Below are 14,861 nucleotides of genomic sequence, written 5' to 3' on the forward strand. Positions count from 1 at the left end.
AAATTCATACCGCATTTGTTGACTGAAGATCAGAAATAGACCTGTGTTGAAATGTGCGATGAATTGCTTGCCGCTCTTAATGACAATGAGATCTTTCTTAAGAACATCATAACAGGTGATGAGATGTGTGTGTACGGCTATGATGCTGAAATGAAGATGCACTCATCGCAGTGTGTGGCCAAAGGGTCACCTCATCCAAAAACAACATGCGTGAGTTGGTTAAAGATCAAGGTGATGTAGGTTGTGTTTTTTTAATACAAAGGCATTATCCGTCATGAATTTGAGCCATGTGACCAGATGGCAAACAAGGAAGTCTACCAGGGAATCCTAGTGCGCATGAGGGATGCTGTGCACAGGAAGAGGCCTGGATTGTGGGGAAACCACAGTTCGATGTTGCATCATGAGAATGCACCAGCTCACATGTCACTCCTTGTCTGCAACTGTCTAGTCAAACACTACATTCCCACTGTGTCCCATCCACCCTATTCTTCAGACCTATCCCTAGCAGGCTTTTTCCTGTTTTCCATACTGAAAAACACATTGAAAGGATATCATTTCCAAACCACAGACGAGGTACAGGACAATGTGATGAGAAACCTGCACCCCATCCCACAAAATATGTTCCAGGAGGCTTTCCAAAACTGGAAGAAATGATGGGAATGGTGTATTAACAGCCAAGGGGACTTTTTTGAAGGGGACAATACTTAAAATGTTCTACAATAAGCAATAAAGTTGATACAGCAAAAGTTCAGTTTCTTTTTGAAACCACATGTTTCAATACAGTTACCTCTATTTTATAAACAATCATAGTTTCTAGTGTAAAAGCTATGACTATCTTTTTTTTCACAGGAGGAAGTGTCATCACCACTCGCGGTACACAGACAAAACAGATCAGTGTATCATTGATGGGTACATCACTCTGTACCCAGAAGAATTTGCCCAATCGTATAATACAGGTGAGAAATACCAAGTAAATGTGAAATAAAATTGTGGTGTTGTATCCCAGAAAAGTGTAGTTATTGAAAAATGTGTATTTAACTAAAAAGCAGTTAGTTTTTCACTATTAGAGAACAATTAAGGCTGATTATGAAAAATTAATTTGGAGAAATTTCTTCAAAGAAGCTCAGATTCAATACAAGAATTGGTGTTTTCTTTTTATGTTTTGATCTACATCACTGAATAGAGTGAATGATAAAAAGTAAACAATTTTCAGTATGATTCTCCAGTTTCTCCCAGCATATTTGTTGCTTGAACAGTCCACGGGTATACTGCCGGTTCACAGTGTCCAACGGGCACAATATTTCGGTGATCAGACATGTCACCATTGCCAGGTGCACTGACGAACTGAGCTCCTGAGGGCGGGCGGCCGATTTACAACTCCCAGGAACTATTTAAACTTCATCTTAAACTGGCCAATCAGTTTAATTCGTGGACCTGGGACTGGGTGGATGGTGTTACCTGAACGACAGCCGATTCTGCACATAAAAAGGCCACTGGACGTCAGATTTCAAAATTCTCATGTCTCTCGGATAAACCATCACTGGAGGCACCATGCAAGACAATCATCAATCTCACTGACATGGAGCTGTCTCATGAGGCAGTTTCGGTTCTGGAGAAGGCACCCAACTTTGCTCCCACCTCTAGGTTCACGCCGGTGCGGACATCATCAGTGCAGTGGAACAGGTTGTAGCGCGATTACCACCTGAAGCAGCAGAAGAAGTGCGTCGGGAAACTTGCCAGGCTCTGACCAGAACTAAACCTACGAAGACTAACATTACCAGTAGAGAGAGGGCGGCCATTCGGGACCTAAGAGAGCGCTCTGAGATTGTTACCTTACCTGCTGACAAAGGCAATGCCACTGTTGTTCTTTCCCGTAAGGACTACATTGAGAAGATGCAGCGCCTGCTAGATGACAACTCCTATAGGAAGATCAACGCTGACCCCACGAAGAAGGTGGAGAACAAGACCTGGGCTCTACTCAAGGACGTGGATCAACCAGAGGGGGACGCCAAGAAATTGTCACCTCAAGGACCTGTACCACCAAGACTTTATGGGCTCTCTAAGGTCCACAAAGAGGCGGTACCTATGCGCCCGATTGTCAGCAACATTAGGGCACCTACTTACTTGCTGGCAAAATGTCTGGCTGAATTACTTCGCCCCTATGTAGGTAAATGCTCTCACCATATCCGTAATTCCATGGATTTCGTGAAATGTCTCGACAACTTCAGACTGAAAGACACCGATATCCTAGTGAGCTTCGACGTGGTTTCACTATTTACCAGGGTGCCTCTACGAGAGTCAGTCGAGCTTATTGGGTAGAAATTTGTCGAGAAGACCACCAAACTCTTTAGGCATGTTTTGACCTCAACATATTTTCTGTTTAGTGGGGAATACTATGAGCAAACGGATGGAGTCACAATGGGCAGCCCACTCTTACCGGTGGTCACGAATTTGTACATAGAGTATTTCGAGGAGGAAGCCTTGGCCTGGCATCATCCAATTGGAAACCTACTTGTTTCTTCCATTATGTCGATGACACGTACGTCATCCAGCCCCATGGTAGGGACAAGCTCCTGGATTTCCTTACACACCTAAACTCCATACATCCAAACATCAAATCCACTATGGAGACCAAAGCAGAAGGAAGATTACAATTCCTGGACATCATGGTCAAGAGAAGAGCTGATGGTACTCTGAGCCACGATGTGTACAGGAAGAAAACGCACACTGACCTGTACCTGCATGCAGACTGCTGCCACCACCCTTCTCAGAGGAATGAAGTACTAAAACCACTAGTACACAGGGTGTGCAGCATCTCGGACGCAGAGAATCTGGCCCAGGAATTGGAACACCTCAAAACCGTGTTCCGAAAAAACGAGTACTCGGAATGGCAGATTAGACGCCTTCTCTGTCCCACCACCACAGCACAACCTGTGGAGACGGATGAAGTCATGGAAGAAGAGGTAGCCACTGTCTTTATTCCATACAATGGCGCACTATCAGGGAAAATCGGCCGTATATCGTATATTAAAGAAACACCGAGTTAAAACCGTCTTCTGCTTGCCCAATAAAATACGGGCATTACTGGGAAGTTTGAAAGATGACCTCGGTTTGAGGAAGGCTGGCATATACCAAATTCCCTGTGAGCGTGGGAAGACTTATATTGGACAAACCGTATGCGCCATCGAAGATCGTTGCCGAGAACATCAAAGGCACACTTGACTGAAATATTCAAATTAGTAACAGAGCACTGTTTATCTGAGGAACACGAGATGGATTATGAGCGTACCAAGATCCTGGCTCAAACCTCTAAATATTGTGACAGTGTTATAAGGGAAGCTTTCAAAATTCGCACCAGGGAAGATCTTATCAACCGAGATTGCGGCTACAATCTCAGCAAAGCTTGGGACCCAGCATTGAATGTAATTAAGAAGACTCTCAGCAAGAAGTATGAACTGGCAACCAGGGCAGACGTAGCATGCACATCGACACTACAACAGATTCTGACGCCCATGTCTTCGCGACCACCGGCGTGCAGGCGCGGACGTCGAAGAGAGCGGCCCACGGGGGGAAGGGATTTAAATCGGCCGCCTGCCCTCAGGAGCTCAATTCGTCAGTGCACCTGACGATGGCGACATGTCTGATCGCCGAAATATTGTGCCCGTTGGACATTATGAACCAGCAGTATACCCGTAGACTGTTCAAGCAATTTTCAGTATGTCTCATCCATGTGTAATCATGTTTGAAATTGTTCTGAATGATATACTGGGAGTAGGCAAAAATATGGAAACACCAGAAACAAACACATTACCCTGCATAATGTGCTATGACCATTGGCATTCATAACAGCTTCCAGTTGCCTTAGAAGGGATAAATACAGATTCTGTATGGTTTGCAAGGGAATATTCTATCATAGTGGCAAGTTCAGGTAATTTTGGTGGAGATGGTTAGCAATCACACATCCTTCTCTCCAAAGTACACCATGAAGACTCAATAAGTTTGAGATCGGGTGACTGTGGTGGCCAGGGGAGACGCAACACTTCGTTCTCATGCTCACAAAACATTCTTGGATATTGTGAGCTGTGTGAACAGGGCCCTATTGTCTTAGAATACTGCATCACCACTGGGGAACAAACATTGTATCCTGGGATGGACTTGATCAGCCAAGATGCTCACATAATCCTTGGCAGTAATGCAGCCTTGCAGAGTCACCATAGGGCCCGAGGGACATCATGATATGACTGACTAAATCATCACTGTTTCACTCTTTGGACATAAACTCAGCCAGAAGCTTTAAACTATGTGAAACGAGACCCATCCAACCAAACTACATTTTTTGATTGCTCCATAACCCAGATTTTATGGCTTTGTTACAATAGTTTCCTGTTATGAGAATCTGCATCACTGATGAATGGTTTTGGAATTGCAGCTCACTCTCGAATTCCCTGTTAACAGAACTTCCTTTATGTTGCTTTTTTGGTGAAAGTGGACATTGAGTTGTACAGTGGCTTTTGCATCTGTTGTCCTCTATTTTCATTACAGTTCTCTGACCATCTGTCACTATAACTCACCACACCCTTTCATCTACGTTACAACTTAGCAGATGATGTCTTTCCACTTTCCATATATGCTGTATAAATTTTTGATACAATACCTTTTGAAACACCAAACACTTCAGCTACCTTGTTTACAGAAGCACCCACCATATGAGCACCAACAATATGCCTAAGTTCAAATTCACTTAGCTCTGACATAATATACTAACAACTACACAGAATTCTGTTCTGATGATGACTCACATTTGCAGTGTGTTGTTGACATTGCACAGGTTCCTTTCGTGGTCAAATACAACTATGCAACCTGCCGGCCTGGCTAGCATCGGCACACATTTCTTTAATGTTTCCATTTTTTGTCCAACAACTGTAAGTTTTGGGTAAATAGTGTTTGGTTCCCTGATATCATTTTTTAAAATAAAATATCACTGGGTGAAAATGCAGCATGGAACCAAAATCTTTTGATTTGAGTGACACACAAATTGCCTTCTGTTATGAAGAAATGTATAATAGGTTTTGAAGAAATGTATAATAGTTCCAAAAGGCATGTTACTGTTTTGAATTGCAGAAGGTTTTTATCAAATACAAGGAGCTTCAAGAGTGAAGAGTTTTCATTGATTAATTTATTCATACTGTGTGGGGCCTCAACCAATATGCTATCAAGCAGTACTGAGTAGATACTCTGCCAGTTAAGTATAGACTTGACCTGTGTTACATTAGGACTTTTGGACCATAACGGTACATATACTTTATGTAAATAAAGTACTGAACTCTAATGTAGTGATTCACATCATATGTTGTTGCACCACCCATCCATGCTCGAGTTTCTCCATGCATGGCCCCCAACTACTGCATTGTGCTGTATTTTCTCGCATTACTGTCAAGTCAGTTACCATGCAACAGCAATACAGCCCTTATTGCACTCTGCTGCTACACATTTTGTGTGAGCTGACTGATTTTCCTGCAGCATTGTTTCACATGCCACACTACAATGTAGAACATTTCTGTGCAAAGCCTCAAACTGTGTTCAAATCTGAAACAATGCGATAACTATGTAGAGTACTGGCAACCCAGTGCATTTACAATGTTCCACTCCCCTATCAGTGTGCAAGAAATGGCTTGTTTGGATATGGAATTCATAATTGGCATGTTCGGTGCTCTACAACAGCACTTTCAATACTCTTTACACGACTTAAATTCAGGTATGAAGTGTCATTACAGTGCCGGATGGAGACACACTATCCAGCTGGTTAGATAATGTGCTCTTATTAACACTTTCTTTCTACTGCGCCGCATTTGGACCATAAATATTTTCACAGTTGTGCCTTTCAATCAGTTTAACTGTGCTCAGACATGTTTTTCAGTCCTCCTGACTTCTGTAATTAACAGTGTTCAACCAACACCACCGATAGAGGCTGCAATCTTGCCTCACTGTGGTTCCGACTCATCCACTGTGGCAAAAACCTGAAAATTCATGAGTCCAGCCAAACATTACCCCCCTCAATGCTCTCACTACCATGCCATTCCAGATGTCCAATACATCATGACTCCACCTAACCTTGCTGATGAAGCTGGCATTGCCTCCCCATGACACCTAGATGACATGACTTGGCCCAGTCACTGCCGTATGAGGAGACAACACTTCCCTACAGTGGCTGCCCATGCAATAACAACTTGTGTGGTGGATGCCGATCTCCTGCCATGCATATTTATGTTGGTTCCACCATCGTTTCATCTGTTCTGCACTCAGGTGTCAATGGCCATGCATACTTCACCACTGTGTTGTGTAACCCACATTGCACATGCTGAATTGTAGATGCTACCCGAGGTGATCACCTACCGGATATGGCAACGCTATCAATGACAACATTACTACAGCATTTTTTCTGCCTGGAGGACAATGATACTGCACTGAACAAGACATTCCAGAGGCATACCATAGTTCAGCTGACAGCTAGTGGACGACTTGTTACACACAATAAGCCACCTCTGCAACATCTGTTCCCTCCTGAATGTCTGCAACAGCTTTGTGACCAAGTCATGGCTACAATTTGTTGTTTTCAATTAGCCCTCTCTCACAACAGACGACAACTGCAGTGCATGGCATGTAATCTGCTGTCCTTGTCTCATCTATGACTTCCCAACCAGATAACTCATTCCCTACAATCTCTGTGAGAAATGGTCTGGCCATACCTCACACCAGCAATGCTTGTGGCTTGGTTAGTCGCGTGCAGCTTCAACACCATCCTGTGAGAAATGGTCCACTGCGCACCATCTCTCAGCCAGCCATGATGTAGGTGATCATGTGCACCTGCATGAAGGTGACCACATTAACATTCCACCCATCTTCTCTCCTCATTCCTTGCTCCACTCCAAACGGTTCTGTGCGGGCTCGACTAGGGAGACTCCCCAACACTTCATCTCTGACTATCAAGTGGTGCTGAGTAGATTCTATGCCAGTTTAGTCTGGACATGACCTCTGTTACGTTAGGACATTTGGTCCACAACAGTGTACGTACATTATATACATAAAGTAGTGAATTCTAATTAATTGATTCATGTCATGTCTTATTGCACTCATCCATACCCAAGTTCCTGAAAATGTGACCCACTGATCCAGTCCCATGAGAGAGAACTCTCATGAATAAAAATAAATCAACTCACGCATTGCATTAAAGGCACAACTAAGATAAAATGATTCTGCAGACACATTGATAATTACTATTACACTTACATTATTTCTCTAGGACACTTGTCACACACCACTCTGACCTAAAATTGGCACAAAAATCAGCTATTATACTCAGCTGTTAAAAAGAAACAGTTCCTGGAATTATACCTTTGAGTACTTTTGATAACTGGAATGATCATGTACATCTTATAAAGCAAAAGGACTTCCTTCCTGAGATATGATAGTAGACTAGTTCACATAAAAATGCCAAAGCAAACAAGGTGTGCACATGTTGCAGAAATGAATATTACAAGCATATTATACATTCTCAATTAAGCAAATTTGAGATGTTACAAGAAAGTTTGACAGAAGAGATGATCAGGTAAGCCTTGTGGAGCAACAAGTATTTCTCTTGAGCTACTTCAAAAATCAACATAACATTATGCATAATGTAATAAAAACAAATAGAATTATTGAGTAAAATGAGATTCTGGCTTCTAAAATTCCTATTCAATAAATTGAGAACTTAATAGTTGAGCCCAGTCTTTAACTCTATAATATACCTTAGAATTCTGTAATGAAAGAGGGGCCTGAATAATTAATTAATGGAATTTTTGTGGATCGAGGAATCAGTTTTCTGGACCTTCATCTGTGATAGGGGAAGTAAGCATGCTGGACTATATATGTTGACAATCATTTGATAATGATAGATATATTGTGAGCTGCTTAAACGGGTTTTAATGAGATGTCCCTATAATTAGACGACACTTGTTTGTCTCCATTTTTACTGTATGTTATTAAGTATGTCAAAAAGTGTGCCTATTCATTGTTTGATTACATAGGTAGGTCAGGGATGGTCTGATGAAGTTAGCAGAAGATATTAATGCTCTATTAAAAACATTGCTATGCACAGTAAAATTAATCATTTTAGGTACCTAAGAATTTATGTAATCTCTTTAGGATATATGTGTTGGAACCTATGTTGTTGTTGTTGTGGTCTTCAGTCCTGAGACTGGTTTGATGCAGCTCTCCATGCTACTCTATCCTGTGCAAGCTTCTTCATCTCCCAGTACCTACTGCAACCTACATCCTTCTGAATCTGCTTAGTGTATTCATCTCTTGGTCTCCCTCTACGATTTTTACCCTCCATGCTGCCCTCCAATGCTAAATTTGTGATCCCTTGATGCCTCAAAACATGTCCTACCAACCGATCCCTTCTTCTAGTCAAGTTGTGCCACAAACTTCTCTTCTCCCCAATCCTATTCAATACCTCCTCATTAGTTACGTGATCTACCCACCTTATCTTCAGCATTCTTCTGTAGCACCACATTTCGAAAGCTTCTATTCTCTTCCTGTCCAAACTAGTTATCGTCCATGTTTCACTTCCATACATGGCTACACTCCATACAAATACTTTCAGAAACGACTTCCTGACATTTAAATCTATACTCGGTGTTAACAAATTTCTCTTCTTCAGAAACGCTTTCCTTGCCATTGCCAGTCTACATTTTATATCCTCTCTACTTCGACCATCATCAGTTATTTTACTCCCTAAATAGCAAAACTCCTTCACTACTTTAAGTGTCTCATTTCCTAATCTAATTCCCTCAGCATCACCCGATTTAATTTGACTACATTCCATTATCCTCGTTTTGATTTTGTTGATGTTCATCTTATATCTTCCTTTCAAGACACTGTCCATTCCGTTCAACTGCTCTTCCAAGTCCTTTGCTGTCTCTGACAGAATTACAATGTCATCGGCAAACCTCAAAGTTTTTACTTCTTCTCCATGAATTTTAATACCTACTCTGAATTTTTCTTTTGTTTCCTTTACTGCTTGCTCAATATACAGATTGAATAACATCGGGGAGAGGCTACAACCCTGTCTCACTCCTTTCCCAACCACTGCTTCCCTTTCATGTCTTTCGACTCATATGACTGCCATCTGGTTTCTGTACAAATTGTAAATAGCCTTTCGCTCCCTGTATTTTACTGATATAAAACTGAATATAAAACTGAATGCAGTCATGCTCGTGAAGTTTTGGTGGCATGTCTGATTAACGGCTCAAAGAAATCTTGTGTCCTATCCCTTGTCAGATGTAATAAACTGCTCCTTGCTGTTGGACCATTTCCCTAAATTTTTCAAAGCAGCAAAAGTGGTTCCTCTCTTTAAAAAAAAGTTCATTAGAAGTCAGTATATGAAAGTGTTTTTAAGTTCCTGGAAATCAACTGTTTGTTGAGACCTCATGATGAAATGAAATGTCGTGTGGCTAAGGCCTCCCGTTGGGTAGACCGTTCGCCTGGTGCAGGTCTTTCGATTTGACGCCACTTCGGCGACCTGCGCGTCGATGGGGATGAAATGATGGTGATTAGGATGACACAACACCCAGTCCCTGAGCGGAGAAAATCTCCGACCCAGCCGGGAATCGAACCCAGGACCTTAGGATTGACATTCCGTCACGCTGACCACTCAGCTACCGGGGCCGGACACCTCATGATTGATGCTTTCCAGAAAGGTCCTATATTCATTTCTAAATGAAATTTATGTTGTACTCAGTAACAGAAAGTGTACAGCAAGAGTATTACTTGATCTCAAAAGGTTTCTGATCTTGTCAGTGATGAATTAATTGTGGATAAACTGCAACAATTTGGAATTAGGGAAAAAGAGCAACAACTGGTTTAGATTTTATCTCTCAGTCAGAGTAAAAAAGTTGTGATCACCTCAAAAACTTTTGGAAGCATACAGTCAAAGCAGCAAGCTATAACACATTATGCTAGACTGTGAACTGAGATGTTGTAAAGCTACAGTGTGTGTTATCTAATGTTAACACAAGTTTGCCATCATAAAAAAGTTGATATAAAGAAAATCTGCATCATGATATTATTTCAACATTATTTCAAGTTACAACCCAACTATGTCTCACAAGAAGGAGAATCTACCATGTAGACAAACAGCCACACAACAGTTTCAGCATTAGTGAAGACAAAGTTAAGTAGAAGTTGTAAACTGTGTTTATTCTAACTGCACTTGCTCATACCAGCAGTATCATACCAGCATGTATTTAGCTTGCAAACAGATGCAGTGTCTTCATTTTTTGAAGTTTGCTAATTTCTTTATTACTCCAATTACTGTAGTTAACATAGGTCTTTTTTTTTTTGGGGGGGGGGGGGTCAGGAGAGGAATGGTGTAATGCACATTAAAAGTTTAAGCTTATTTCCCACAAGGGAACTTGAGCGAGACTTGTCAGAGAACTGAATATGTTGTGCAGGACCTACTTCATGGGCCATCTATGTATTTACATTTAAGAGATATATAAATCATGTTTGGCATGAGGCCACAGGATTTGCACCACTAGGGACCATGCTGAGTGTGAAATGTAGGAATTTAGTAAGGGAAGAGATTAAGTTCCCTATAAATTCCAAGCCTAAGTGCTCAGGAATCAGAAAAGAGAGTGAAGAAATTGATACAGAAAAAGACAGGAGTAAAAAAGAGGGCACAGGATTTGCTCCAAATGAGATTGTTCTGGAGTGAAATCCTGTAATTTGTTAATGGAAAAGATTGAGTTCTCTGTCACTCAAGAGCTGACATCACAGAAGAAGGAGAAGACTGCAAAGGAAGAAAGAGATGGCAAGAAAATTGGTCGAAACCTACTGTATTTGAAATAGGGGGCCTAATTTTCATTAAGCCAAAGAAAATAGACCCCAAAATAAAAGGAATTTTTGCATGTTTACCATGGGTCATTTAAATTATAATGAGTGATGAAAAAGTTTCCTTCCTAAGGCTATACCATACAGAATCAGTATGCCAATCAGGCAAAATCACCATGAGCATTGAGGCAATCATCCCACTGACACATCAGATTGAAGATATCAGTTTGGTAAAACAGTGTGTCCTGCTGTGTGAAAAAGTCTGTAACTGCCTGCTGCACATCCACTTCTGACAAGAATCATCAACCCTACAAGGCCATTTTTAAAGGACTGAAGGCATGGTATTCACATAGGGAGAAATCAGGGTTATAGGGTGGGTGCTCAGGTATCTCCCACTTGAGTCTTCCAGTTGAGGCTGGACTCCCAGATCACCCGATTTCTTCTATCTAATTGTGACCAGCATTGGACCTTGGCACACCATTGCTCAATGGTTTCTGAAAGATGTGCTGACCTTTAAACTTTCTCCATTCTCCAATGTACGTGTACTGGTGTTTGTCCTTGGGCAGTCAAGAAAAGAATAACAACATTTTGATCCTGTTTGTACTTGTTCAGTAATAACATCATTGTAGTTCACATTTCTGCATTAATTTCATGCAAATTAGAAAGACAAAAATGGCGCACTGAACTTTTTTGTACTTCTCAGTGCTTATTTCTCCTTATCAGTTTCATGCTACATTGTACATATGCTGCAGCAACACCCTCAAATGGAAAACTTTGTGATAGCCCCTTATAAAACGAAACCCACATGAAAATGTATATTTGCTGTCAGACTCCATTCCAAGGAGTAGTTAGATTTGAGGAACATCATAGATCTGAAGCTATACATAAAAGAAGAAAACACGTGATGCAGAATATCAGGAGAAGTAACAACTTTAATTTGAAATGTAGGGCTGATGTCACATGAGAACTGGTGATATATGTCTTCTATCTAATTATGACTAGCATAGACCTTTGTAAGATGTTAAGGAAGTAGGTTGACTAGGAGGTTTGAGTAGGGTGCATATTTGTGTGAAGACAGCAAAGGGTGCCAAGGAAGGCACAGGAAGTGGCCCCCAGTGGATGGGCCACCTATGAAAGCAGCCATGTCATTTACCAGCTCTGCCACAATCATTGCATAGCTCTTTATACTTATATGACTACCAACCAGCTGCCCGCCAGGATGAAAGGCCACCGCCAAAGTGTGGCCAAGAGCAAAGTAGACCACACTGTGGCACAACATGCAGCCGGACATAACATGCTTGATTTCAATGGCTGCTTCACTACCCGAGCCATCTGTATCCCCCCTTCACCACCAGCTTTTCTGAACTGCACAGATGGCAGTTATCCTTACAACACATTCTCTGCCCCCATAATTATTCTGGCCTCAACCTGCAGTAACTTACTGTCCCTGCACCCCACTCCCCCCCCCCCCCCCCCCCCCCCGCCCAACAATTTCCACCCCTTCTGTCATATCACCTCCTCTTTATTCTCATCTCCCACCCTCATTGCTTGCCTTCCCCTGCCAACACACCCACTCATCTTTCCCCATTCCTCTTCTTTTTTGCTCCATTTTCCCCACCTCCCTTCCCCACAACCTCTTGGCGCTGCAAGTGCCTGTTGAAATTCTAGTCCCTACACGCTCCATCAGACAGCCTCCTCTCTCTCCCCACCCACCCATACACTGCTATCCATCCTCCCCTCCAGACTGCTGCTTCCATCCCACATGATAGTTGCTTTCTGGCCTGAGCTACCAGAACTGGCAGTCATGTATGCATGAGGTGTGCATGCATGCTTGTGTGAATGAATGGTGTGTGTTTCTCTCTCTCTCTCTCTCTCTCTCCCTCCCCCCCCCCCCCTTTTTTCCTTGGTTTATTATTTTCTTGTGTTTTGTTTAATTTCATATTGTCAGAAATATTTATTTATTGAAGGCATGAATGAGTGTTGCAATTTTGGAGCTCAAGGAAGGGACCTAAATATTCATAAATTTCAAATTTTGGTAGGGTTTTATGATGTTATTTAAATTTTCCGTTACTATGACGTGTAGTCTTGTGCAGACTCTATTTTTTGTCGTGACATTGTTCCATAATAGTTATTTGCAATAGTTCAGAGTAAAAGTAAGTGAGGGGTGACTAACATCACAATGAATTCCCACACTGTAAATATCTGCCTTCAGTAATCTTTTAAGATGTGTATAGTAAAATATCTGTGAGATCAATACAAGTACATTTAAACAATGCTTGCCTTTTATGCACCCTCAGCACAGGAGTATTATTGAGAGATCAGAGGTGTGATGCAGAAGGAGTGTGTTAAAAAATGATCACTGTCTGAAAAAGAATATGTGTAGAATTACTTCAGACAGTGAAGAGTATTTGACCTTGTGCTCTGATAAGAATAAGTTTTTCTGGACTGCATATAAAAATAAACTGAAAATTAATGAAACTGTTTGATGATACACTATAAAAAGGAACTGTAACTATTAGTCCAAGTTAAAAATGATATGAACTGACAGATGATTATTCTGTTCTTACATAGTACGGTAATAATGATGAACTGAGACGATCAAAAGGAGAAGTAATTTAAGTGCAGTAGCGACTGGCTGGCTTAAAATTTGTTTGACTGATTATTAAATATTATTCATCAGTTTGGGACTCTTACCGTTAGTCATCAGGAGAGAATTGGAGAGATGCTAACCAAACTCCAGTGCCACACTCTAGAGGAGAGGCTTGGTTATTACAGAGAGGTTTACTATGGATATTCCAAGATTTCAGGAAGAGTCAGACAACATATTACTTTCTCTCAGATATGCCATATGTACCAGATATGACCACCACAAGAAAATCATAGAAATTGCCGACATTAATATTCCCCATGCTCTATTCACTAATGGAATAGGGAAAAGGGGGGGGGGGGAATAGAGCTATCAGCTACACACTGAAAGGTGTTTTGCACAGTACAGATGTGGTTGTAGATAAAAATTCCTTGGTCATACTTCTAATTCTGTATTCACAACTACAAAACAATATTTTCATACAGTTGATGACTAGTAGAAATTATCCAATTATGTTTCTTCCAAACTAGCAATTGTTTGTTCTGTGCAAGATTTACAACTATTCCTTATATTTACAAAAATAGACAACCTTTCCATAACAGTACTTAAATGCTGTGTTGCAGGCAAATGTTTTGCCCGGTGAATGCTGGGCTTTCCATGGCAGTTCAGGCTCAGCAGCAATTAAACTGATTACAGAAATTTATGTGACAGCAGTGACCCTGGAGCACATTCCTCAGGCCCTGTCACCAACAGGAGAAAGGACTAGTGCACCAAAAGAGTTTTCAATATGGGTATATACTGCTTCTATGTTCTAACATGTAGATTCTTAAAATATGTAATACATCAAGTGATAATTATTGTATTGCATGCTTTTATGACCAAGAATTGTACTTCTTCAGCTTGATGTGCCACACAGTCATATAGCTTTCATATGTGTAAAGCTTGCATATATGTCTTTAATCAAGCACCAAATTAAAACTATAGATCATATTAAAAATAGTATCTATATTCCTAGTTTTATCTTACTTGAATTATTAACTCTAGCATAAACACTATGTATTTCAGAGATATAAAGCTGGCATTTTTCTTATCTAGAGTAATGAGGAGCCTGGATTTCTGAAATTTTGGACCAGCTCCAGGCTTACAGTACTTTTCTTAATATTTTGAATTATGTATCAATTTTTCACACTCAGATTCATGTTTGCATAGCTCTACCAACAAAAAACAGTATCCTCAGACAGTTTTACTAATTACATTAGTTGTTTTATAAGTGTTCCCAAATTTATAAATACAAGATTTTGTTTAACATGATCTCTCAGAAAATCTTTGCTCAACCTCAGCCTAAGTTGAATCGTGACCCATTCCCCTCCTAAATGTGATAAAAGTATTCCTCATACAGTAC

At 41.0% G+C, this 14,861-nt stretch overlaps 1 protein-coding gene across 1 annotated transcript in view; it reads left to right on the top strand.

Moving 5' to 3' along the window:
- The window catches only part of LOC126455715 (SUN domain-containing protein 2-like), a 183,356-nt gene that overhangs the window by 152,994 nt on the left and 15,501 nt on the right, over positions 1-14,861 (top strand). The window contains exons 7-8 of the mRNA XM_050091485.1: positions 850-956; positions 14,083-14,250. Coding sequence (XP_049947442.1) covers positions 850-956; positions 14,083-14,250 — 275 coding nt within the window. The remainder of the gene's footprint in view (positions 1-849; positions 957-14,082; positions 14,251-14,861) is intronic.

The sequence above is a fragment of the Schistocerca serialis genome, chromosome 2, assembly GCF_023864345.2.
Source record: "Schistocerca serialis cubense isolate TAMUIC-IGC-003099 chromosome 2, iqSchSeri2.2, whole genome shotgun sequence".
NCBI classification, from domain to species: Eukaryota; Metazoa; Arthropoda; class Insecta; order Orthoptera; family Acrididae; genus Schistocerca; species Schistocerca serialis.